The 26,667-nt window shown below is 50.4% G+C and overlaps 1 protein-coding gene across 6 annotated transcripts in view; it reads right to left on the bottom strand.

The window, feature by feature from the left end:
- Positions 1-19,257: 19,257 nt before the first annotated feature.
- LOC137379759 (protein-methionine sulfoxide oxidase mical3a-like) overlaps positions 19,258-26,667 on the bottom strand; it is a 1,360,716-nt gene continuing 1,353,306 nt past the window's right edge. For all 6 annotated transcript variants that reach the window (XM_068051091.1, XM_068051094.1, XM_068051095.1 and 3 more), the window contains 2 exons: positions 24,636-24,709; positions 19,258-20,264 (listed from right to left, as the gene is read on the bottom strand). In XM_068051091.1, the coding sequence (XP_067907192.1) occupies positions 20,080-20,264; positions 24,636-24,709 (259 nt within the window). In that variant the 3' untranslated portion in view covers positions 19,258-20,079. The remainder of the gene's footprint in view (positions 20,265-24,635; positions 24,710-26,667) is intronic.

Raw genomic sequence — 26,667 nt, 5'->3', positions numbered from 1 at the left:
TCTGTTCCCCTATCGAATCCCCTATCACTACTGCTCTTCCATTCTTCTTCCTCCCCTCCTGTGCAGCTGAGCCACCCTTGGTGCCACAGACTTTGCTCTGGCTGCGCTCCTTTGAGGAACCATCACCCTCACCAGTATCCTCTACATTGGGGAGACCAAGCGCAGACTGGGTGACCGCTTTGTGGAACATCTCCGCTCAGTCCGCAAGCAGGACCCCAAGCTTCCGGTTGCTTGCCATTTCAACACTCCCCCCTGCTCTCATGCTCACATCTCTGTCCGGGGATTGCTGCAGTGTTCCAGTGAACATCAACGCAAGCTCGAGGAACAGCATCTCATTTACCGATTAGGCACACTACAGCCTGCCAGAGTGAACACTGAGTTCAATCATTTCAGAGTATGATGGGCTCCACTTTTTATTTTTATTTTTAGTTATTTTTTCTTTTTCCTTTTTAAAACTTTTTTTTGTGTTTATTTTATTTTATTTCATCTTAGTTTGTTCAGTTTGCTTACCCACTTTCTTTCCATGTTAGTACTTGCGGCTGATAAATTTTCAGTCTGTTAACACCCTATCTGTACTAATGCTTTATCTTTCAACACACCATTAACATATTATTTGCCTTTGCTCCACGACCTTCTGGTCAGCTATTCTGTGACCTTGTCCTATCTACACCTTCTCCTTTGTTATCTCTTGCTCCACCCCCACTTTACTTGCTTATAACCTTTTACATTTCTAATATTTGCTAGTTCTGAAGAAGGGTCACTGACCTGAAATGTTAACTCTGCTTCTCTCTCCACAGATGCTGCCAGACCTGCTGAGTATTTCCAGCATTTCTTGTCTATATTTTAGATTTCCAGCATCCGCAGTACTTTGCTTTTATCTAAAATGGAAAACCGGTTGTCGAGTGAATTCGTCTCAGGGGACCCCTGCACTACCTGCCTGGTTCTCAGATTGCCTGGTGGTCACCCATTCCTTATCTGCCTGCATACTCTTAACCTGTGGTGTGACCACTCCCGGTGTGTCCACATAGTCCTCTGCCTCGTGGATGCACAACAGTGACTCCAGCTACCGCTCGAGTTCCAAAACCCGGAGCTCACGTTTCTGCAGCCGGTGCCACTTCCTGCAGATGTGTTTGGCTAGGACACGTGGTGCCTCAGTCTGCATACAGTCTGTACATTCCACACGGCCGAGCTGCCCCTGCCATACCTTAACTTTACAGACTATTTATTGTCAGTCGAATAATTTGCCAGTTACTCACCAATCAACTTTTTCCCTGTACCTGCAGGTACAGGAACCAGATTAAACTAACTACCTAATTAAATAATTACAGCTGCTCTCCAGTAGAGAGCTTGTTTATACCTGTCTGAGGCTGGAAGGAACTTAAACCTTAAACAGTAAATTTCAGTTAAATGCGAAATGCCAACAAGACTAGATTTTTCGAGAGATTGACCTCACGTTTCTCTCACTCACCAAACTCCCAGAGCAGCAATACTCACCGGCCAATCAACTCACTGCTTTCCTGTGATGTCACGGTTTGATATTTTTTATTTCAAACTCCAGTGTGTAGAGGTAGTTGTCTCTACACAGGGTCTGCCGCTGCTCCCAACTCCCTCCAGATAAGTGGAAGGCCCTAAGCCTGCGTCTCTCTTTATGTATATAGTTGTGGTGTGATTACATAACACTAAGAAAATAATGGTCTGGTTTGGCAGAGTCAACGTGGATGTATGAAGGGGAAATCTTGTTTGACAAGCATGTTCGAGTTTTTTGAGGATGTTACTAACAGAGTGGATAAGGGGGAACCAGTGGATGTGGTGTATTTGGACTTTCAGAAGACTTTTGATAAAGTCCCACATAGGAGGTTACTGAGCAAAATTAAAGCACATGGGATTGGGGGTAATATACTGGCATGGATTGAGGATTGGGTGACAGGCAGAAAACAGAGAGTAGGAATAAATGGGTCATTCTCAGGTTGGCAGGCTGTGACCAGTGGGGTACTGCAAGGATCAATGCTTGGGCCCTAGCTGTTCACAATCTAATCGATGATTTGGACGTGGGGACCAATTGTAATATTTCCAAGTTTGCGGTTGACACAAAACGTGGTGGGAATATGAGTTGTGAGGAGGATGCAAGGAGGCTTCAAGGGGATTTGGACAGGCTCAGTGAATGGGCAATAACATGGCAGATGGAATATAATGAGGATAAGTGTGAGCTAGCACTGAAAGAGACCAAGTGGGCCCACATCAGAGACGCCATCTATGACTCAGTAATGACCACCTATGGCACACATGTGAAGCAGAATGCAGACTGGTTTCAATCTCACTTTGAAGAGCTGGAACCTGTCATAGCCGCTAAGCGCATTGCACTGCTGAACTACAAGAAAGCCCCCAGCGAGTTAACATCCGTAGCACGTGAAGCAGTCAGAAGCGCTGCACAAAGAACAGCCAGGCGCTGCGCAAATGACTACTGGCAACACCGATTCAGTCATATTCAGCTGGCCTCTGACACCGGAAACATCAGAGGAATGTATGATGGCATTAAGAGAGCTTTTGGTCCAACCATCAGGAAGATCACCCCCCCTCAAATCTAATTCAGGGAACACAATCACTGACCAACGCAAGCAAATGAACCGCTGGGTTGAGCACTACCTAGAACTGTACTCCAGGGAAAATGTTGTCACTGAGACCGCCCTCAATGCAGCCCAGTCTCTGCCAGTCATGGATGAGCTGGATGTACAGCCAACAAAATCGGAATTCAGTGATGCATTGATTCTCTAGCCTGTGGAAAAGCCCCAGGGAAGGATGGCATTACCCCTGAAATAATCAAGAATGCCAAGCCTGCTATACTCTCAGCACTCTACGAACTGCTTTGCCTGTGCTGGGACGAGGGAGCAGTACCACAGGACATGCGCGATGCCAATATCATCACCCTCTATAAGAACAAGGGTGACCGCAGTGACTGCAACAACTACCGTGGAATCTCCCTGCTCAGCATAGTGGGGAAGGTCTTTGCTTGAGTCGTTTTAAACAGGCTCCAGAAGCTGTCTGAGCGTGTCTACCCTGAGGCACAGTGTGGCTTTCGAGCAGAGAGATCCACCATTGACATGCTGTTCTCCCTTCGCCAGCAACAGGAGAAATGCCGTGAACAACAGATGCCCCTCTACGTTGCTTTCATGTATCTCACCAAAACCTTTGACCACGTTAGCAGACGTCGTCTCTACAGACTACTAGAAAAGATCCGATGTCCACCAAAGCTACTAAGTATCATCACCTCATTCCATGACAATATGAAAGGCACAATTCAGAATAGCGGTGCCTCATCAGACCCCTTTCCTATCCCGAGTGGTGTGAAACAGGGCTGTGTTCTCGCATCTACACTGTTTGTGACCTTCTTCTCCCTGCTGCTCTCACATGCGTTCAAGTCTTCAGAAGAAGGAATTTTCCTCCACACAAGATCAGGGGGCAGGTTGTTCAACCTTGCCCGTCGAAGAGCGAAGTCCAAAGTACGGAAAGTCCTCATCAGGGAACTCCTCTTTGCTGATGATGCTGCATTAACATCTCACACTGAAGAGTGCCTGCAGAGTCTCATCGACAGGTTTGCGGCTGTCTGCAATGAATTTGGCCTAACCATCAGCCTCAAGAAAACAAACATCATGGGACAGGACGTCAGAAATGCTCCATCCATCAATATCAGCGACCGTGCTCTGGAAGTGGTTCAAGAGTTCACCTACCTAGGCTCAACTATCACCAGTAACCTGTCTTGAGATGCAGAAATCAACAAGCGCATGGGAAAGGCTTCCACTGCTATGTCCAGACTGGCCAAGAGAGTGTGGGAAAATGGCGCACTGACACGGAACACAAAAGTCCGAGTGTATCAAGCCTGTGTCCTCAGTACCTAGCTCTACGGCAGCAAGGCCTGGACAACGTATGTCAGCCACGAGCGACGTCTCAACTCATTCCATCTTCGCTGCCTCCAGAGAATCCTTGGCATCAGGTGGCAGGACCATATCTGCAACACAGAAGTCCTCGAGGCGGCCAACATCCCCAGCAGAAACACCCTACTGAGCCAGCGGCACTTGAGATGGTTTGGCCATGTGAGCCGCATGGAAGATGGCAGGATCCCCAAGGACACATTGTACAGTGAGCTCGTCACTGGTATCAGACCCACCGGCCGTCCATGTCTCCGCTTTAAAGATGTCTGCAAACGTGACATGAAGTCCTGTGACATTGATCACAAGTCGTGGGAGTCAGTTGCCAGCGATCGCCAGAGCTGGCGGGCAGCCATAAAGGCGGGGCTAAAGTGTGGCGAGTCGAAGAGGCTTAGCAGTTGGCAGGAAAAAAGACAGAAGCGCAAGGAGAGAGCCAACTGTGTAACAGCCCCGACAAACAAATTTAGCTGCAGCGCCTGTGGAAGAGTCTGTCACTCTAATATTAGCCTTCATAGACACTCCAGGCGCTGCTTCACAAACCACTGACCACCTCCAGGCACTTACCCATTGGCTCTCGAGACAAGGAGGCCAAAGAAAGAAGCACTGAAAGCTAGCATGCAGGTGCAGCAAGCAATTAGGAAGGCAAATGGTATGTTAGACTTTATTGCAAGGGGATTTGGCTACAGGAGCAAAGAAGCCTTGCTTCAATTGTATAGAGGTTTGGTGAGGCTGCACCTGGAATATTGTGTACAGTTCTGGTCCCTCTGCCTGAGCAAGGATATACTTGTCACAGAGGGAGTGCAGGGGAGGTTCACCAGACTAATTCCTGGGATGGTGGGATTGTCCTTTGAGGAGAGATTTTTTCAAAATTCATTCATGGGATGTGGGCGTCGCTGGCGAGGCCAGCATTTATTGCTCATGCCTAATTCTCCTTGAACTGAGTGGCCATTTCAGAGGGTATTTTTTAAGCTCATTAACCACATTGCTGTAGATCTAGAGTCACATGTTTTTTTTTAAATTTTATTTCCAAAATATACTTTATTCATAAAAATCTGCAAAAATTACATTGCCAAACAGTTTCAAACAGCACCAAAAAATACAAACATTGCAAGGGAGATCAGTTTCCTTCTATACTATCATGCGTTCCTTCACAACCCTTCCTTTCCACTATTGTCATGCCAATTAGAGTTTCACATTTACAGCAAATGAAAATATCAACGATACAGTTCGAGAGGTTTCCCATGGATCCAGCCCCTCAGTTCAGCTTGGTGGGGGAACCTTACACTGTGGTCTTTCCCCATTGAGCCTTTGCTGCGGCTGCCCCAAGCTTTAGTGCGTCCCTCAGCACGTAGTCCTGGACCTTGGAATGTGCCAGTCTGCAACATTCGGTGGTGGACAACTCCTTGCGCTGGAAGACCAGCATGTTTCGGGCAGACCAAAGGGCGTCTTTCACCGAATTGATAGTCCTCCAGCAGCAGTTGATGTTTGTCTCGGTGTGCGTCCCTGGGAACAGCCCGTAGAGCACAGACTCCTGTGTTACAGAGCTGCTTGGGATGAACCTCAACAAAAACAACTGCATCTCTTTCCACACCTGCTTTGCAAAGACACATTTCAGGAGGAGGTGGGCGACCGTATCTTCCCCGCCACAGCCACCGCGGGGGCATTGTGCGGAGGGGGCGAGACTTCGGGTGTGCATGAAGGATCTGACGGGGAGGGCCCTTCTCACCACCAGCCAAGCTACGTCTTGGTGCTTGTTTGAAAGTTCTGGTGATGAGGCATTCCGCCAAATGACTTTGACGGTCTGCTCGGGGAACCATCCGACAGGATCCACCGTCTCCTTTTCCCGTAGGGCCTTGAGGACATTCCGTGCAGACCACTGCCTGATGGACCGGTGGTCAAAGGTGTTTTCCCGCAGAAACTGCTCCACGAAGGATAGGTGGTACGGCACGGTCCAACTGCATGGAGCGTTCCGCGGCAATGTGCCCAGGCCCATCCTTCGCAACACCGGGGACAGATAGAACCTCAGCACGTAGTGACACTTGGAGTTTGCGTACTGGAGATCTACACACAGCTTGATGCAGCCGCACACGAAGGTGGTCATCAGGATGAGGGCCACGTTGGGTACATTTTTCCCGCCCTTGTCCAGAGATTTGAACATCTTGTCCCTCCGGACCCGGTCCATTTTAGATCCCCAGATGAAGCGGAAAATGGCTCGGGTGACTGACAGAGCACAGGAGTGGGGTATGGGCCAGACCTACGCCACGTAGAGCAACAACGTGAGCGCCTCGCACCTGATGACCAGGTTCTTATCCACAATGGAGAGAGATCGCTGCCCCCACATGCTCAGCTTGTGTTGTACCTTGGCTACTCGCTCCTCCCAGGTTTTGGTGCACGCCCCGGCCCTTCCGAACCATATCCCCAGCACCTTCAGGTAATCTGACCTGACGGTGAAGGGGACAAAGGATCAGTCAGCCCAGTTCCCAAAGAACATGGCCTCGCTCTTGCCGTGGTTAACTTTGGCTCCCGAGGTCAGTTCGAACTGGTCGCAGATGCTCATCAGTCTGCGCACGGACAGCGGATCCGAGCAGAAGACGGCGACGTCATCCATGTACAGGGAGGTTTTAACCTGAGTGCCTCCGCTGCCTGGGATTGTCACCCCTCTTATGCTCGCATCCTTCCTAATAGACTCAGCAAAGGGTTCAATACAGCAAACAAACAAGACCGGGGAGAGAGGACAGCCCTGTCTGACTCCAGATTGGATCGGGAAACTTTCCGATTCCCACCCGTTGATTGAGACTGCGCTACTGATATTTGTGTAGAGCAGTTGGATCCAATTGCAGATTCCCTCCCCAAACCCCATTTTGGAAAGCACGTCCATCATGTAGGTGTGCGATATCCTATCAAAAGCCTTCTCCTGGTCCAGGCTGATGAGGCAGGTGTCCACCCTCCTGTCCCGCACGTAGGCGATCGTATCCCTGAGTAGCGCGAGACTATCAGAGATCTTCCTGCCGGGTACAGTGCAGGTCTGATCGGGGTGAATCACCAACTCCAGAGCAGATTTGACTCGACTGGCTATGACTTTGGACAGAATCTTGTAGTCAACATTAAGCAGTGAGATGGGCCGCCAATTTCTGATTTCTGACCTCTCCCCCTTCTGCTTGTAAATGAGGATGATGATGCCTTTCCTCATAGATTCTGACATGCTGCTGGCCAGGAGCATACTCTCGTATACTTCCAGCAGGTCCGGGCCGACCCAGTCCCACAGGGCCGAGTACAACTCGACCGGTAAGCCGTCGCTTCCGGGAGTTTTACTCGTCTCGAAGGACTTGACGGCCTTTGTCAGCTCGTCCAGAATTAGCGGCTTGTCCAGTCTCTCCCTCCTGCTGTCATCTAAGACCTCTGTGATAGATGACAGGAAGGACTGGGAGGCTCTGCTGTCTGTGGGCTTCGCGTCATACAGCCCAGCATAAAAGGATTTGCTGATCCTTAGTATGTAGGACTGCGAAGACGTTACCGAGCCATCTTCTTCCTTCAGGCTGCTGATAACAGAGCTCTCTCTCTGTACCTTTTGGAAGAAGTAACGCGAGCACGTCTCATCCTGCTCGATGGAGCGGACACTGGACCGGAAGATGATCTTGGAGGCCTCCTTGGCAAAGAGCGAGGCCTGCTGGCTCTTCACCTCTTGGAGGTCCTCTTTGACCTCGACCCCCATTGACTGCAACCGGAGTAGATTTTGCATAATTTTCTGGAGTTGGGACATTTCCCTCTGTCTCTCTCTCGCCCTCTGAACACCTTTGTGGATGAAGAACCTCTTGATGTTCTCCTTTATCGCTTCCCACCAGTGAACTGGAGACTCAAAGAGGGGTTTCACGGTCCTCCAACCTTTGTAATCCCTTTTGAGTTCCTCAATGTTCTCTGGGGTCAGCAGTGTAGCATTGAGCTTCCACGTCCCTCTGCCAACCCGCTGGTCGTCCTGTAAGTGACAGTCGGCCAGTAAGAGGCAGTGGTCGGAGAAGAACACCGGCTTGACGTCGGTGGATCCGACCGTGACAGCACGGGACACAAACAGGAAGTCAATCCTGGAACGGGCAAACCCGTCCGATCTTGACCATGTGTATCTGCGCTGCGCTCCGTCTGCAGGTTTGCTGAAGACGTCGTGCAGTTTGGCATCTTTAACTGTTTCTATTAGGAATCTGGACGTAGCGTCCAGTTTGCTGTCGTCACTGCCGGATCGTCCAGCCGCATCGATGATGCAGTTGAAGTCACTGCCTAGGATGACCGGCCTGGACGTCGCCAGCAGCAGTGGGAGCTGCTGGAAGACGGTCAGCCGCTCGCTGCGTTGTACCGGGGCGTACACGTTGATCAACCGGAGCGGAGCGTTGTTGTACATCACGTCTGCTACGAGGAGGCGGCCGCCCACCACCTCCTTAACTTCGGAGATGGTGAAGTTACCTCCCCGCAGCAGAATACCCAGGCCGGAGGAACGGCAATCATTACCCCCCGACCAGATCGATGGCCCGTGGGACCACCATCGCGACCACTGCCTGTAGGTGCTGAGGTGTGGTATTCCACACTCCTGCAGAAACAGTAGGTCAGCTTTGACCTTGGCGAGGTAATCCAAGGTTGAAACACATCGCGTAGTGGATTTAATGCTACGCATATTAATGGAAGCAATTCTTACACCCATTTTTTAAAGTTAGTTGTTGCTTCCCGTACCATTTGTCCTTGCTAGTCCCAGTCCTTGGGGATGTTCCTGCATACCCATCGTGTGCACTAGCAGTTTCACGTTGGTTGGGCTCAGAAACCCCTCCTGCTTTTTCATGCAGTGTTTGTTCCGCTGGGGTGACATCGGGGGGGGGTCTTGTAGGCAGAGAGGATTGGGTTGTCCTCAGCTGCTTCCATCTGTTCCTCCTCGAAAACACACATTGCTGTAGATCTAGAGTCACATGTAGGCCAGACCAGGTAAGGATGGCAGATTTCCTTCCCTAAAGGACATTAACGAACCAGATGGGTTTTTACAACAATCGACACTGTCTTCATGGTCACATTAGACTAGCTTTTTAATTCCAAATTTATTAATTTAATTCAAATGCATAGGACGGGGAAGGAAACTGCAGGGGATGGGAACAATCGAAATGTGGAGCTTATTCAAGGAGCAGATAGTGCGTGTCCTTGATAAGTATGTACCTGTCAGGCAGGGAGGAAGTTGTCGAGTGAGGGAGCCGTGGTTTACTAAAGAAGTTGAAGCGCTTGTCAAGAGGAAGAAGGCGGCTTATGTTAGGATGAGACGTGAAGGCTCAGTTAGGGCGCTTGAGAGTTACAAGCTAGCCAGGAAGGATCTAAAGGGAGAGCGAAGAAGAGCAAGGAGAGGACACAAGAAGTCATTGGCGGATAGGATCAGGGAAAAGCCTAAGGCTTTCTATAGGTATATCAGGAATAAAAGAATGACTAGAGTTAGATTAGGGCCAATCAAGGATAGTAGTGGGAAGTTGTGTGCGGAATCAGAGGAGATAGGGGAAGTGTTAAATGAATATTTTGCATCAGTATTTACAGTAGAGAAAGAAAATGTTGTCGAGGAGAATACTGAGATTCAGGCTACTAGGCTAGATGGGATTGAGGTTCACAAGGAGGAGGTGTTAGCAATTTTGGAAAGTGTGAAAATAGATAAGTCGCTGGGCCAGATGGGATTTATCCTAGGATTCTCTGGGAAGCTAGGGAGGAGATTGCAGAGCCTTTGTCCTTGATCTTTATGTCATCATTGTCGACAGGAATAGTGCCGGAAGACTGGAGGATAGCAAATGTTGTCCCCTTGTTCAAGAAGGGAAGTAGAGACAGCCCTGATAATTATAGACCTGTGAGCCTTACTTCGGTTGTGGGTAAAATGTTGGAAAAGGTTATAAGAGACAGGATTTATAATCATCTTGAAAAGAATAAGTTCATTAGCGATAGTCAGCACGGTTTTGTGAAGGGTAGGTCGTGCCTCACAAACCTTATTGAGTTTTTCGAGAAGGTGACCAAACAGGTGGATGAGGGTAAAGCAGTGGATGTGGTGTATTTGGATTTCAGTAAGGCATTTGATAAGGTTCCCCATGGTAGGCTATTGCAGAAAATACGGAAGTATGGGGTTGAAGGTGATTTAGAGCTTTGGATCAGAAATTGGCTAGCTGAAAGATGACAGAGGGTGGTGGTTGATGGCAAATGTTCATCCTGGAGTTTAGTTACTAGTGGTGTACCGCAAGGATCTGTTTTGGGGCCACTGCTGTTTGTCGTTTTTATAAATGACCTGGAAGAGGGTGTAGAAGGGTGGGTTAGTAAATTTGCGGATGACACTAAGGTCAGTGGAGTTGTGGATAGTGCCGAAGGATGTTGTAGGGTACAGAGGGACATAGATAGGCTGCAGAGCTGGGCTGAGAGATGGCAAATGGAGTTTAATGCGGAAAAGTGTGAGGTGATTCACTTTGGAAGGAGTAACAGGAATGCAGAGTACTGGGCTAATGGGAAGATTCTTGGTAGTGTAGATGAACTTGGTGTCCAGGTACATAAATCCCTGAAAGTTGCTACCCAGGTTAATAGGGCTGTTAAGAAAGCATATGGTGTGTTAGCTTTTATTAGTAGGGGGATCGAGTTTCGGAGCCACGAGGTCATGCTGCAGCTGTACAAAACTCTGGTGAGACCGCACCTGGAGTATTGCGTGCAGTTCTGGTCACCGCATTATAGGAAGGATGTGGAAGCTTTGGAAAGGGTGCAGAGGAGATTTACTAGGATGTTGCCTGGTATGGAGGGAAGGTCTTACGAGGAAAGGCTGAGGGACTTGAGGTTGTTTTCGTTAGAGAGAAGGAGGAGGAGAGGTGACTTAATAGAGACATATAAGATAATCAGAGGGTTAGATAGGGTGGATAGTGAGAGTCTTTTTCCTCGGATGGTGATGGCAAACACGAGGGGACATAGCTTTAAGTTGAGGGGTGATAGATATAGGACAGATGTGAGAGGTAGTTTCTTTACTCAGAGAGCAGTAGGGGCGTGGAACGCCCTGCCTGCAACAGTAGTAGACTCGCCAACTTTCAGGGCATTTAAGTGGTCATTGGATAGACATATGGATGAAAATGGAATAGTGTAGGTCAGATGGTTTCACAGGTCGGTGCAACATCGAGGGCCGAAGGGCCTGTACTGCGATGTAATGTTCTAATTCTTCTTCTTCTAAATTTCACCATCTGCCGTGGTGGGATTCGAACCCATGACTCCAGAGCATTAGCCTGGGTCTCTGGGCTACCAATCCAGTGACATTACCACTATGCCACTGCCTTCCCATTGAGGAGACTCGGCCTGTATTCTCTAGAGTTTAGAAGAATGAAAGGCGATCTCAGAGAAACTTACAAAATTCTTAAAGGGATAGACAGTGTAGTTGCAGAAAGGATGTTTCCCCTGGCTGTGGGATCGAGAACAAGGGGACACAATCTCAGAATAAAGGGCAAGCCATTTAGGACTGAGATGAGGAGGAACTTCTTCACTCAGAGGGTGGTAAACCTTTCAAAATCTTTGCCTCAGAAGGTGGCGGAAGCTCAGTCAGTGAGTCAGTTCAAGACAGAGATCGATAGATTTCCAGTTACTCATGACATCAAAGGATATGGGGATAGTGCGGGAATATGGCATTGAGGTAGATGATCAGCCATGATCTAGAATGGCGGAGCAGGCTTGAAGGGCTGAATGGCCTATTCCTGCTCCGATGTTTCTATTTCTCCACGTAGGGTCCACTACTGCTCCCAACTCCCTCCAGGTAAGACAGAGTTGATAGAGAGAAACTGACTCCATTCCCTAAAGGATACAGAACCAGAGGACACGGAATTAAGGTGAAAAAGAAACAGCGACATGAGGAAAAACTTTTTCACGCAGCAAGTGGTTAGGATCTGGGATGCACTGCCTGAGTGTGTGGTGGAGGCAGATTTAATCAGGGCTTTCAGAGAATTGGATAATTACCTGAAGAGAAAAAAATTGCAGGGCTGTGGGGAAAAGGTGGGGGAGTGGGAGCAGGTGAGTTGCTCTTGTAGAGAGCTGGCACAGACATGATGGGCTGAATGGCCTCCTTCTGTGTTGTTATGTGACAGAAACCAGGGAGGGGGAGCTCAAGGAAATTGTATTTGCAGTGCAAATGGTAACGGTGGTTTCTGCACTTTTTAGTCATTCGTGGAATGTGGGCGTCACTGACCAGGCCAGCATTTATTGCCCATCCCTAATTGCCCTTGAGAAGGTGGTGGTGAGCTGCCTTCTTGAACCACTGCAGTCCATTTGGGGTAGGTACACCCACAGTGCTGTTAGGAAGGGAGTTCCAGGATTTTGACCCAGCGACAGTGAAGGAACGGCGATATAGTTCCAAGTCAGGATGGTGTGTGACTTGGAGGGGAACTTGCAGGTGGTGGTGTTCCCATGCATCTGCTGCCCTTGTCCTTCTAGGTGTTAGAGGTCGCGGGTTTGGAAGGTGACGTCTGAGGCCCACAGATCACAGCACAGAGAGCACATTAGTTCGGATTTAAAAAAAACACAGACCAATAAGACAGAGGAAAAATGTGATTTTTTTAATGTATAAAGTAGTCTCATAACAAGTGTTAATAAATAACTTTAATTCCACCATCACATATTGAGAACAATGAGTTATTACGCAAGTGAGTGCAAGTGATTCCACAGCACATCAGATCACACAGCTGTCGCAGAATACTCAGTGGCATATTTAGAGTCTGTGGACTATAAACTATCCTGTAATTCATCCCTTTAACACTGCAAACTGGAGTCCTTCAGAGCAACCGGCACGCGTACAGCACACAGTGAGTAAAAGGGAAAGATCCATTCCTGTCTGGTACTGTACAGGATTGAGGGGATGTGTGAAGGAGAGAGCACAGTATGTGATTGAGGGCTTTGGAGAGAGTGCATACAGTGTGGGAAGGAGGGAATGTGTGGGATGGATGGGATGTGTGAGGGAGAGTATAGTGTGTGAGGGAGGGGATGTGTGAGGGAGAGTACAGTGTGTGATTGAGGGCTTTGGAGAGAGTGAACACAGTGTGGGATGGAGGGAATGTGTGGGATGGATGGGATGTGTGAGGGACAGTATAGTGTGTGAGGGAGGGGATGTGTGAGGGAGAGTACAGTGCGTGGAGGGGATGTGAGGGAGAGTACAGTGTGTGGAGGAGATGTGTGAGGGAGAGTGCAGTGCGTGGAGGGGATGTGTGAGGGAGAGTACAGTGTGATGGAGGAGATGCGTGAGGGAGAGTACAGTGTGATGGAGGGGATGCGTGAGGGAGAGTACAGTGTGATGGAGGGGATGTGTGAGGGAGAGTGCAGTGTGTGGAGGGGATGTGTGAGGGAGAGTACAGTGTGTGGAGGAGATGCGTGAGGGAGAGTACAGTGTGATGGAGGGGATGCGTGAGGGAGAGTACAGTGTGATGGAGGGGATGCGTGAGGGAGAGTACAGTGTGATGGAGGGGATGTGTGAGGGAGAGTACAGTGTGATGGAGGGGATGTGTGAGGGAGAGTACAGTGTGATGGAGGGGATGTGTGAGGGAGAGTACAGTGTGATGGAGGGGATGCGTGAGGGAGAGTACAGTGTGATGGAGGGGATGCGTGAGGGAGAGTACAATGTGATGGAGGGGATGCGTGAGGGAGAGTACAGTGTGTGGAGGGGATGTGTGAGGGAGAGTACAGTGTGATGGAGGGGATGTGTGAGGGAGAGTACAGTGAGTGGAGGGGATGTGTGAGGGAGAGTACAGTGAGTGGAGGGGATGTGTGAGGGAGAGTACAGTGAGTGGAGGGGATGTGTGAGGGAGAGTACAGTGAGTGGAGGGGATGTGTGAGGGAGAGTACAGTGAGTGGAGGGGATGTGTGAGGGAGAGTACAGTGAGTGGAGGGGATGTGTGAGGGAGAGTACAGTGTGTGGAGGGGATGTGTGAGGGAGAGTACAGTGAGTGGAGGGGATGTGTGAGGGAGAGTACAGTGTGTGGAGGGGATGTGTGAGGGAGTGTACAGTGTGTGGAGGGGATGTGTGAGGGAGAGTACAGTGAGTGGAGGGGATGTGTGAGGGAGAGTACAGTGAGTGGAGGGGATGTGTGAGGGAGAGTACAGTGAGTGGAGGGGATGTGTGAGGGAGAGTACAGTGAGTGGAGGGGATGTGTGAGGGAGAGTACAGTGAGTGGAGGGGATGTGTGAGGGAGAGTACAGTGAGTGGAGGGGATGTGTGAGGGAGAGTACAGTGAGTGGAGGGGATGTGTGAGGGAGAGTACAGTGAGTGGAGGGGATGTGTGAGGGAGAGTACAGTGAGTGGAGGGGATGTGTGAGGGAGAGTACAGTGAGTGGAGGGGATGTGTGAGGGAGAGTACAGTGAGTGGAGGGGATGTGTGAGGGAGAGTACAGTGTGTGGAGGGGATGTGTGAGGGAGAGTACAGTGAGTGGAGGGGATGTGTGAGGGAGAGTACAGTGTGTGGAGGGGATGTGTGAGGGAGAGTACAGTGAGTGGAGGGGATGTGTGAGGGAGTGTACAGTGTGTGGAGGGGATGTGTGAGGGAGAGTACAGTGAGTGGAGGGGATGTGTGAGGGAGAGTACAGTGAGTGGAGGGGATGTGTGAGGGAGAGTACAGTGAGTGGAGGGGATGTGTGAGGGAGAGTACAGTGAGTGGAGGGGATGTGTGAGGGAGAGTACAGTGAGTGGAGGGGATGTGTGAGGGAGAGTACAGTGTGTGGAGGGGATGTGTGAGGGAGAGTACAGTGAGTGGAGGGGATGTGTGAGGGAGAGTACAGTGAGTGGAGGGGATGTGTGAGGGAGAGTACAGTGAGTGGAGGGGATGTGTGAGGGAGAGTACAGTGAGTGGAGGGGATGTGTGAGGGAGAGTACAGTGAGTGGAGGGGATGTGTGAGGGAGAGTACAGTGAGTGGAGGGGATGTGTGAGGGAGAGTACAGTGAGTGGAGGGGATGTGTGAGGGAGAGTACAGTGAGTGGAGGGGATGTGTGAGGGAGAGTACAGTGAGTGGAGGGGATGTGTGAGGGAGAGTACAGTGTGTGGAGGGGATGTGTGAGGGAGAGTACAGTGAGTGGAGGGGATGTGTGAGGGAGAGTACAGTGTGTGGAGGGGATGTGTGAGGGAGAGTACAGTGAGTGGAGGGGATGTGTGAGGGAGTGTACAGTGTGTGGAGGGGATGTGTGAGGGAGAGTACAGTGAGTGGAGGGGATGTGTGAGGGAGAGTACAGTGAGTGGAGGGGATGTGTGAGGGAGAGTACAGTGAGTGGAGGGGATGTGTGAGGGAGAGTACAGTGAGTGGAGGGGATGTGTGAGGGAGAGTACAGTGAGTGGAGGGGATGTGTGAGGGAGAGTACAGTGAGTGGAGGGGATGTGTGAGGGAGAGTACAGTGAGTGGAGGGGATGTGTGAGGGAGAGTACAGTGAGTGGAGGGGATGTGTGAGGGAGAGTACAGTGAGTGGAGGGGATGTGTGAGGGAGAGTACAGTGTGTGGAGGGGATGTGTGAGGGAGAGTACAGTGAGTGGAGGGGATGTGTGAGGGAGAGTACAGTGAGTGGAGGGGATGTGTGAGGGAGAGTACAGTGAGTGGAGGGGATGTGTGAGGGAGAGTACAGTGAGTGGAGGGGATGTGTGAGGGAGAGTACAGTGAGTGGAGGGGATGTGTGAGGGAGAGTACAGTGAGTGGAGGGGATGTGTGAGGGAGAGTACAGTGAGTGGAGGGGATGTGTGAGGGAGAGTACAGTGAGTGGAGGGGATGTGTGAGGGAGAGTACAGTGAGTGGAGGGGATGTGTGATTGTGTGAATGGGTGTTTGTGAGGTAAAAGTTCCCTCCTTCTTTCACAGGCTTGTTGCTGTTTCACCCACAGGTTCTGTAATGGCAGGTCTATGAACTGTGTTGGGGTGAGGCTGACACTTGTTATAATACATCAGTTTGGTGGCAGTGCCCCTCTGCACCCGGACATTGTTCTGCCCGCTGTACCCTGACACACTGGCTGTGGGGGCTGATTGGACACAATGTGAGTGCACAGCAGTGAAATGAACATCAACTAAAAGATATTTTCAGATGTATAAAGCACCTCATAGGATCACATTTAAATAAATGTTCCCACTGGGAACAGATCTGGTTCACAGACCAGGTGTGGCCTGCAAACACTCTCCCGGAGAGGTGGTTAGTGTGGAGGGGGCTCTTTGCCCAGTCTGTAGACACATCCCATTTTCCAGCTGATTTAGACTCCAGTTTGAATGTCGATGCCACACAGACACAGCCTCTCATCCCCATCCCTCACTCTAGTCATTAAATTGCTCAGCACTCTACAGAATCTCATTCTTAAATACATCTGCACTCCTCTGCGCAGTCTTTCACTCAACACACACACACGCACGCACACACTAACTTGTATATAACACTGTTAAACCATCAGTAATCCAGCACGACTGTATCCATATCCCACACAGAAAGAGAGCTGCTGACACTGCCCAAGAGAGGGACAGCACACACACAAAGACACACAGCCACAGCATACACATGTATCCAGTGCACAAAGGAAGCAATTGGAGCTTGTAACAGTGAAAATGGATGGAGTGGAGGAACAGGATTTATGTGATACATTAGGACTCTAAGTCAGATAGGAGTGAGGAGTGGAGGGGGGCAGGATAGATAAGATGGATAAGGGGAGGAAGGAAAAAATGGGGAAATTTGGATGGCAGTGTTAAGTGGGAAGGGGAAACATAATAGGAGAGGGTAGGAAGGAGAAGCAGGAAAGAGCGCTTTTGGTGGAAAAATGACTGGAGAGGGTCGGATAAGAGTGTGTGAGAGAGAGAGACAGGGTGGGGAGTGGGATAGGGGACAGTGTGTGAGCAAGACAGGGTGGTGAATGGGATAGGGGACAGTGTGTAAGGGACTGACAGGCCAGGGAGTGAGATAGGGGACAGTGTGTGTGAGGAAAAGGGTGGGGAGTGGGATAGAGGACAGTGTGAGAGAGAGACAGGGTGGGGAGTGGGATAGAGGACAGTGTGTGAGAGAGACAGGGTGGGGAGTGGGATAGGGGACAGTGTGTGAGAGAGACAGGGTGGGGAGTGGGATAGGGGACAGTGTGTGAGAGAGACAGGATGGGGAGTGGGATAGGGGACAGTGTGTGAGAGAGACAGGGTGGGGAGTGAGATAGGGGACAGTGAGAGAGAGAGACAGGGTGGGGAGTGGGATAGGGGACAGTGTGTGAGAGAGACAGGGAGGGGAGTGGGATAGAGAACAGTGTGTGTGAGAGACAGGGTGGGGAGTGGGATAGAGAACAGTGTGTGTGAGAGACAGGATGGGGAGTGGGATAGGGGACAGTGAGAGAGAGACAGAGGGGCAGTGGGTTAGGGGACAGTGAGAGAGAGAGACAGGGTGGGGAGTGGGATAGGGGACAGTGTGTGAGAGAGACAGGGTGGGGAGTGGGATAGGGGACAGTGTGTGAGAGAGACAGGGTGGGGAGTGGGATAGGGGACAGTGTGTGAGAGACAGGGTGGGGAGTGGGATAGGGGACAGTGTGTGAGAGAGACAGGGTGGGGAGTGAGATAGGGGACAGTGAGAGAGAGAGACAGGGAGGGGAGTGGGATAGAGAACAGTGTGTGTGAGAGACAGGGTGGGGAGTGGGATAGGGGACAGTGAGAGAGAGAGACAGAGGGGCAGTGGGATAGGGGACAGTGAGAGAGAGAGAGACAGGGTGGGGAGTGGGATAGGGGACAGTGTGTGAGCAAGACAGGGTGGGGAGTGAGAAAGGGGACAGTGTGTGAGAGAGACAGGGTGGGGAGTGGGATAGGGGACAGTGTGTGAGAGAGACAGGGTGGGGAGTGGGATAGAGGACAGTGTGAGAGAGAGACAGGGTGGGGAGTGGGATAGGGGACAGTGTGAGAGAGAGACAGGGTGGGGAGTAGGATAGGGGACAGTGTGAGAGAGAGACAGGGTGGAGAGTGTGATAGAGGACAGTGTGAGAGAGAGACAGGGCGGGGAGTGGGATAGAGGACAGTGAGAGAGAGACAGGGTGGGGAGTGGGATAGAGGACAGTGTGAGAGAGAGACAGGGTGGGGAGTGGGATAGAGAACAGTGTGTGTGAGAGACAGGGTGGGGAGTGGGATAGAGAACAGTGTGTGTGAGAGACAGGGTGGGGAGTGGGATAGGGGACAGTGAGAGAGAGAGACAGAGGGGCAGTGGGATAGGGGACAGTGAGAGAGAGAGACAGGGTGGGGAGTGGGATAGGGGACAGTGTGTGAGAGAGACAGGGAGGGGAGTGGGATAGAGAACAGTGTGTGTGAGAGACAGGGTGGGGAGTGGGATAGGGGACAGTGAGAGAGAGAGACAGGGTGGGGAGTGGGATAGGGGACAGTGTGTGAGAGAGACAGGGTGGGGAGTGGGATAGGGGACAGTGTGTGAGAGAGACAGGGTGGGGAGTGAGATAGGGGACAGTGAGAGAGAGAGACAGGGAGGGGAGTGGGATAGAGAACAGTGTGTGTGAGAGACAGGGTGGGGAGTGGGATAGGGGACAGTGAGAGAGAGAGACAGAGGGGCAGTGGGATAGGGGACAGTGAGAGGAGTGGGATAGGGGACAGTGTGTGAGCAAGACAGGGTGGGGAGTGAGAAAGGGGACAGTGTGTGAGAGAGACAGGGTGGGGAGTGGGATAGGGGACAGTGTGTGAGAGAGACAGGGTGGGGAGTGGGATAGGGGACAGTGTGTGAGAGAGACAGGATGGGGAGTGGGATAGGGGACAGTGTGTGAGAGAGACAGGGTGGGGAGTGAGATAGGGGACAGTGAGAGAGAGAGACAGGGTGGGGAGTGGGATAGGGGACAGTGTGAGGGAGAGACAGGGTGGAGAGTGGGATAAAGGACAGTGTGAGAGAGAGACAGCGTGGGGAGTGGGATAGGGGACAGTGTGAGAGAGAGACAGGGTGGGGAGTGGGATAGGGAACAGTGTGTGTGAGAGACAAGGTGGGGAGTGGAATAGGGGACAGTGTGTGAGAGAGACAGGATGGGGTGTGGGATAGGGGACAGTGTGTGAGAGAGACAGGATGGGGAGTGGGATAGGGGACAGTGTGTGAGAGAGACAGGGTGGGGAGTGAGATAGGGGACAGTGAGAGAGAGAGACAGGGTGGGGAGTGGGATAGAGGACAGTGTGAGAGAGAGACAGGGTGGGGAGTGGGATAGAGGACAGTGTGAGGGAGAGACAGGGTGGGGAGTGGGATAGGGGACAGTGTGTGTTTGTGTGTGTGGCGGGGGGGAATTGGGTGAGGGACAGGGTGCAAAGCCCCTGGACCCCTTTGAATATACCAATTATTTTGTCCTTTCAACATTTGAGTTCCCTTCCCCAATCATGCTCTTTCAAACTCCTTGAACCTTGTTACGTGCTTCAGCAGCTTCCTATTTCTGGTCCTGTTCTATCATGCACTGCCCACCTTCCCCTAAAGTGCCCGCCCCTACAGTAACAGCTGCCAGTGGGGACCGAGACACTCTGTGTTCAGCAGTCCAAGTTCTCATATCAATGACCAGAAGCTGCAACTGGCATTGACACTATCCTCGGGTCTAATTGTAGTTAGGAGCCTATCAAACTGAAGAACACAAGAGTGAACAGGAGGAAGACCAACTGCCATTTCAAACATTGGATTGCAAAACATCTATTGTTGATTTATGTATTGTAAGAATTCTTGGACCGGTCTGTACTCAGTGCCTACTTCTCGCCTTGTACTTTCCAATTCTGCAAACCCAGACTTAATTACCAGTTTTGGCTAATTTGTTTGAACTTGTGGAAACAGCAGGATGAGCTGAGGGCCGGCAACTGGTTTAGCTGGTAGCAGACTGACCGAGGCTCTTGGCCTGTGAGCACCTTCCCTCTCCATGACTGGGTGGGGGACTCACACCCTCCAGCTGTCGATACTGACTAGAGGATTCTAAATTTGGCCAATATCTGACAGCTGATTGGCAGGGGTTGCTTTCAGGTCAGGTGGGGGTCATGTGTGCAGCTGACACATAGGCATATGGCAAAACAGAAAGTCTTCCTCACACCGTGGTCCAGGGCGGCAGAGTCTGTAACACCAGGCATTGGTTGGACAGTCTCTTGCCTCCCATTCTGGCTGCTGTTGCTGCCATTCCCCAGGGGTCCTGTGTCTTAGCTGTGGGCAAGTTGCTTTATGACCAGTTCAAGTTGTAGCTCTTGCTGAGCATCACAGCTTCCAGATCCTTGTCCTCCTCTTTCTCGCGGAGTCGCTGCTCCTCCAGCAGGGCCACTAGTGCATCTCGCTGCTCAACCACCTCCAGCATTTCATTCAGGATCCGCTTCTCCTCTGACAGTTCCTCACTGCTCTTCAGATTGTCTGTGCATCAAATAAAACACAGCTCACAGCACAAACAACTACAGGCAGGGCCCAAATACCCCGGGAATGGGGCACAAATATCCCGGGAACAAAGCACAAATACCCCGGGAACGGGGCACAATACCCCGGGAACGGAGCACAAATACCCCGGGAATGGGGCACAAATATCCCGGGAACAAAGCACAAATACCCCGGGAACAAAGCACAAATACCCCGGGAACAGGGCACAATACCCCGGGAACGGAGCACAAATACCCCGGGAACGGAGCACAAATACCCCGGGAACGGAGCACAAATACCCCGGTAACGGAGCACAAATACCCCGGGAACAGTGAGGGGAGTTACCCGGGAACAGTCTTGGGGGGGATGATATGACAGGAATGTGGAGTATGGAGGGGGTGTTGATATCACGAGAATGTGGCCTGAATACCCCAGGAACGGAACAGAGGGTTGAAGGGAGAGAGCCATGGATGACACAGAGATGTGGGACCAGTGTGTTGTCAGCTCAGTATAGGCTGAGGGCTTGAACATGCATTGTCCAGATGTCACAGTCCTGAAACGTTAACTCTGTTTCTCTCTCCACAGATGCTGCCAGACCGGCTGAGTATTTCCAGCACTTTTTGTTTTTGTTTCAGATTTCCAGCATCTGCAGTATTTTGCTTTTATTTGCCCAGATGTCCCTCCTTTTCAGTAGAAACATGGAAGGAATTACAGCAGAGGAGGAGGCCATTCAGCCCATCGTGTCTGCCCCTCCATACTCCGCATTCCTGTCATATCTTCCCCCCCCCCGCCAAGACTGTTCCCGGGTAACTTCCCTCACTGTTCCCGGGGTATTTGTGCCCCGTTCCCGGGGTATTTGTGCTCCGTTCCCGGGGTATTTGTGCCAGCTGAAAGGGATTTATGCAGCCTAATCCCACCTCGGGCTCTTGTTACGCACCTTGTATGTTACGGCACCTCAAGTGCATATCCAAATGTTTTTTTTAAATGCGATAAGGATTTCTGTGTCTTTGAGGCAGTGAGTTCCAGATCCGCATCCCCCTCTGGGTGAAAGAATAACTCTCAAATCCCCTCTAATCCTGTTATTTTAAATCTCTGCCCTGTGCTCATTGATCTCTCTGCTAAGGGAAATAGGTCCTTCATATCCACTCTATCTAGGTCCCTCATTATTTTATACACAGACCTCAATTGAATCACCCCTCAACCCCTCTGTTCCAAAGAAAACAACTCCAACCTATCCTCATAGCTCAAATTCTCCATTCTTGGCAACATCCTCGTAAATGTTCTCTGTACCCTCTCTAGTGTGATCACATCCCTCCTGTAATGCAGTGACCTGTATGCAGTTCTCTAGCTGTGGTCTAACCAGTGTTCAATATAATTCCAGCATAACCTCCCTGCTCTTATATTCTAGGCCTTGGTCAAAAAAGGAAAGTCATCCTTATGCCTTTTGACCACCTTGTCTACCTCTCCTGCTACCTTCAGGGATCTGTGGACGTGCACTGCAAGTTCTCTCTGTTCCTCGACACTTCTCAGTTTATTGTGTTTTCCCTTGCCTCGTTAGCCTTCCCCAAATGCATCACCTCACACTTCTCCAGATTGAATTCTATTTGTCACTTTTCTGCCCACCTGACCAGTCCATTGATATCTTCTTGCCGTCTACAGCTTCCCTCCTCACTATCAACCACATGGCCAATTTGTGTATCATCTGCAAACTTTTTAATCACACCCCCTACTAAATCATTGTTCCCATTAACAAATGGTACAAGGTCTAGGAGACATAGATTGAAAGTTTTGGGCAAAAGATGCAGGGGGAATTTGAAGAAGCAATTTTTTACGCTGCAGGTGGTGATGACCTGGAACTCGCTGCCCACAAGTGTGGTGGAAGTGGAGACGATTGATGACTTCAAGAGGAAGTTGGATGGCCACCTGACAGAAATAGACTTGCAAGGCTGTGGGGATCGAGCCAGGGAGTGGGATTGACAGCATGGTCAGAATTTTACACTGGGTGGACGGGAGCCGGACTCTGACGTAAATGTCCCGTATTTTACGGATCCTCAGGCTTTAATTGGCCCAAGGCAGGACTTCCACCCACTTGAGGGAGGAGGTTCCGCCTCAGTGAGCTGCCGGCCAATCAGCGGGCCCGCAGCTCTTAGTCTCAGCAGCGCCACTGGGAGCGGTGGCCACTGCTGAGACTGCAGCCCAGCCGACGGAGGAGGACGCAATGAAACCGGGACAGAAGGCAAGTTTGGGCAGCCTCACCAGGGGAATCGGTCGTGCCCTGGTGAGACTAGAGTGGTTGTTTGGGGGGAGGGGGAGGGGGCGTTTTGGATCCCGGGGTTGGGTTGGGAGGCGGGGGCGGCCCTCAATCGGGCACCCTGTGCCTGATTGCCAGGCCCATTCCCCCCCCACCCCACCCCCGGGGTGCGGAAAGGCCAACAGCTATAGCTGTGTGGCCTTTCACGTCCCCGGCACACCCGCTTGCCACGGGTAAAATACCCGTGGAGGCAGACGAGGGCCCTTAAGTGGCCGTTAAGTGGCCACTTAAGGGTCTTGATTGGCCTTGGGCGGGGGGGCCGCTACTCACCCCCCCGCTCCCCGCCGGACCTCCGTAAACGTGGTCGGAGGCGGATTCGGGGTGGTTAGGCCTCCCGGAGCCTGCCGCTCAATTTTACGCCACCCCCACGCCACCATCTCATCCGCTGGGGCGGCGTAAAATTCCGGCCCATAGCTCTGTGGAGAGCCAGCCATGGACCTGATGGGCCAAATGGTCTCCTTCTGTGCCGTAAATTAAAGGACTGCTTGGGTCTGCAAAAAAAAAACCCGACCCGAGCCTGACAAAACCACATCCAGCCCGAGTCCTTTCATTTTTTTCCCGTGCCCGACCCGACCCGACTATCAGTAAACTTACCTTCCATTTTTCACTTTGTTGCTGATCTGCACAAGCTTAAAATAACTGTAACAAAACCACCTTTCAAGTCCAAAAATTAAATTAACATTGGAGCCACTTACAGGTGACAGAGCGTGTGCGACCCGGCCCGACCCGAGCCCGAATGCCGGACCTGGAAGTGCAACCCGACCCGACCTGAACCCGACACGTTGTCGGGTCCCTCCGGGTTCGGGTCGGGTAGCAGGCCTTTAGGCCTTTACCATAAATGACTCTATGCCTCTATATACCACGGACAGCAAGAGACCCAGTACTGAGCTCTGTGGAACCCCACTGGAAACATCCATCAACCATTATCCTTTGCTTCTTGCCACTCAGTCAAATTTGGATTCAACTTGACACTTTCCCTTGGATCCCATCAGCTTTTGACTTTCTGACCAATCTGCCATGAGGGATCTTGTCAAAAGCTTTGCTAAAATCCATACAGACTGCAGCAAACGTGCTACCCTCATCAACCCTTCTTGTTACTTCCTCAAAAAATTCAATCGAGTTAGTCAGACACAACGATCCCTTAACAAATCCATGCTGACTGTCCTTAATGAAACTGTGCTTTTCTAAATGAAGAGTTATACTACCTCTCAAAAGTTGTTCCAATGATTCGCCCAGCACTGAGTCTTGGCTGACTGCTCTGTAATTACTCGGTCTATCCCTTTCTCCCTTTTGAAACAATGGTACAACATTAGCTGTGCACCTGTAGCCAGAGACAATTGGAATCCATGGAGTAGTGACTACCTTGCAATTCTCCCTCAGTGTGGAATACTTTCTTGGTATTTTCCCCTGGACACAGCGTGCAGTGACTCTCTTGACCACTTCCAGCAATGCCTGCTGGAGGTTTCACCTCAGCCCCAGGACTGGCCATTTCTCTTTGCATAACCTCCCACAGCAGGACCGTCAGTCTCTCCATTTAAAGGGGGCTGTTGCTGCTGCTCTTCACAGATCTTCACTACGCCATCTTCAGCATTCCTGAAAATAGATACTGCTTCCCTTTAGAGGCAGCAGCTGTTCAAGAGATGCTGCACTCCTCTGCACCCACGCTCCCCCAGTTGGTATAGTCAGTGGTCAGTGTGGTCAGTGCCAGTTTGCACCCATGGACTGAGTTTGGGCTGCATCATAGAACTGGGCTTAGTATCCCGTGCAGGTATATCATCATCAGCAGCAGATGTAGACACACACGCTCTGCTGCACAATCCAGGATGTTGAGATGTTAACAAGCTCTTTATATAAATTTTAGGCAGCAGGCCTGGACTCAGGATCAATATCCCCTCCCAAACAAGCTTTGCCATGTCCTACTTAGGGCCTCTCCTGCCTAAAGCATCCCCATTGAAAGGCTCACCTCTGGTTTTCTGCCCAGAAACCTGCTGTTTGTTTCCAGCTCTTCTGGCTCTCATGAGACAAGCAGAGAATGGGGTCAGGGAGTGAGTGCCACCTACCATCAATGGCCATGCGTTCCCGGAGTTCCTGCTGCAACCTGCTCTGCCGATCTTCCAGCTCCAGCTCGCGGGCGCTGCAAAAATAAACAAATATTATTCATCACATTGCATTGGTCTGGAGTCCCTCACTTGGCCAAATAACCAGCACAGGCCCAGAACATTGAAGCAAATAACACACCCAGCATATATAACCCCAACAGTACTGAGGACTCCAAACTATTTTGAAGAAGAGGAGTTCTCCCCAGTCTCCTAGCTAAGATTTATATCTTAACCAACATCACTAAAACAGATTATCTGGTCATTATTTCCTTGCTATTTGATGCATCTTGCTGCACACAAATTGATGCTGTGTTTCCTACATTACAACAGTGACTGAAGTTTTGAAGCACTTTGGGACACACTGAGTTTTTGAAGGTGCTCTTTAAGTGTAATTGTTTTCTTTTTAAATGGTAGTACTCTGGCTGAGATAAACATACCCAATTCAAACCAAGGATGGAATCTAGCACTTCTGTGCTCAGTGTTACTGTCTTGGCAGCCCACAACCCCATTCCCCAATGGTTCTGTACTCACTCCTGCACAACTCACCTCCAACATTGCACATTTCAGTAACTGTTGCCCTGTTCTGTACATTGAATGGGCTGCTGACAGTTACTCTTTGAGCTCATATAAATGGGACATTTTTACTCAGAATGGGGGAAGGTTGGTGATTGGGAGAGTAGAGGGATTTGGGGGTTCAAGTTCACAAGACATCAAAAGCAGCAGTTCAAATGGATAAGACCATAAAAACTATTGGAATAATGGGTTTAAGAAACAGGAGCTGGAGGAGGCCATTTGGCCCTTCACCAAGATCATGGCTGATATTCTACCTTAACTGCACCTACCCATACTATCCCCATATCCCTTAATTCCTTTAGAACTCAAAAATCTATCGACCTCTGTCTTCAATATATTCAACAACATTTATGGTAAGAAGTGTAGAATATGTAATGGTGGGTGCAAAATTCAGATTCATAGCATCCATTTTCTGGGCAACACAATAATCCTTAGAGGTCCAAAATTTGTATTTGTGATGCAGCTGCACACTTCTGGTGTGAATCGTGCTGGACATCATATTGATGAGGGCTTCAGTCTGTGTGCAGTCAGCATCCAATCAGATGAATGCAGAGGAGGCAGATCATGGTGTCAGTCAGCTGATTTGATCCAGCGCTGTCATCTTGGAGCTCAATGTTCCAGCTAACACCATCTTTAATCACACATGGCTCAACATGCATTTAGCAGTAGGAAGGATACCCAATCGGCACTATTTAAAGGGATCATCAACTGCTTTCAGGTTAGTTACCGACTGATTTCCATTGGCTGTTGCTACAATTATACAAGTGTTTGGGTCCTTCTAGAGTTCTTTAGAGTTGCTGAAGTCTATAGGGAATGGTGTGGCAGGTGCTGAAGGACTTGGTCCTGTCTTAAAGGCTTCTGCACAAACCAATTGCTCCCAGACATGTGTGCACTAGTAGGCCTTTCCCCTTGGAATAATGCATGATTGAGGGAGTGATCAGAGGCTTCATAGAGCAGGGTAAGCTGCTGGAAGAGGGAGGAGGATAGACAGAAGGACTCTCAGCAGGAGGTCATTTCGAGCCAGAGTGTTCAGACGGAGCAATCATCCTACCTCAATCTCAGCAAGAACAGTGTGGTTTCACTAAGCATGTCCTCATTGAAATCTGCCACCTGCTGCAGCCTCAGAGCAGGGCAAGGATGGCATTGCCAGTGGCTGTGACGATGACCATGGCCCTGACTTTTTTTATGGGTCTGACTCCTTCAGGCTGCAGCAGAAGATATTTTCAATATCACCCAGTTTGCACTCCACTCTTGCATAAGGGAGGTCACTGACATCCTCCATTCAAAGAGAGCTGACTACATTTCATTCTGATGAAAGCTCACTGACCTGAAACGTTAACTCTGCTTCTCTCTCCACAGATGCTGCCAGACCTGCTGAGTATTTCCAGCATTTTTTGTTATTATCAACATCCAGTTGGTG

This window comes from Heterodontus francisci, chromosome 18 (assembly GCF_036365525.1).
Source record: "Heterodontus francisci isolate sHetFra1 chromosome 18, sHetFra1.hap1, whole genome shotgun sequence".
Taxonomy (NCBI): Eukaryota; Metazoa; Chordata; class Chondrichthyes; order Heterodontiformes; family Heterodontidae; genus Heterodontus; species Heterodontus francisci.
Note: the sequence above shows the minus strand (reverse complement) of the source record. Positions and strands in the feature narration are given on the sequence as shown.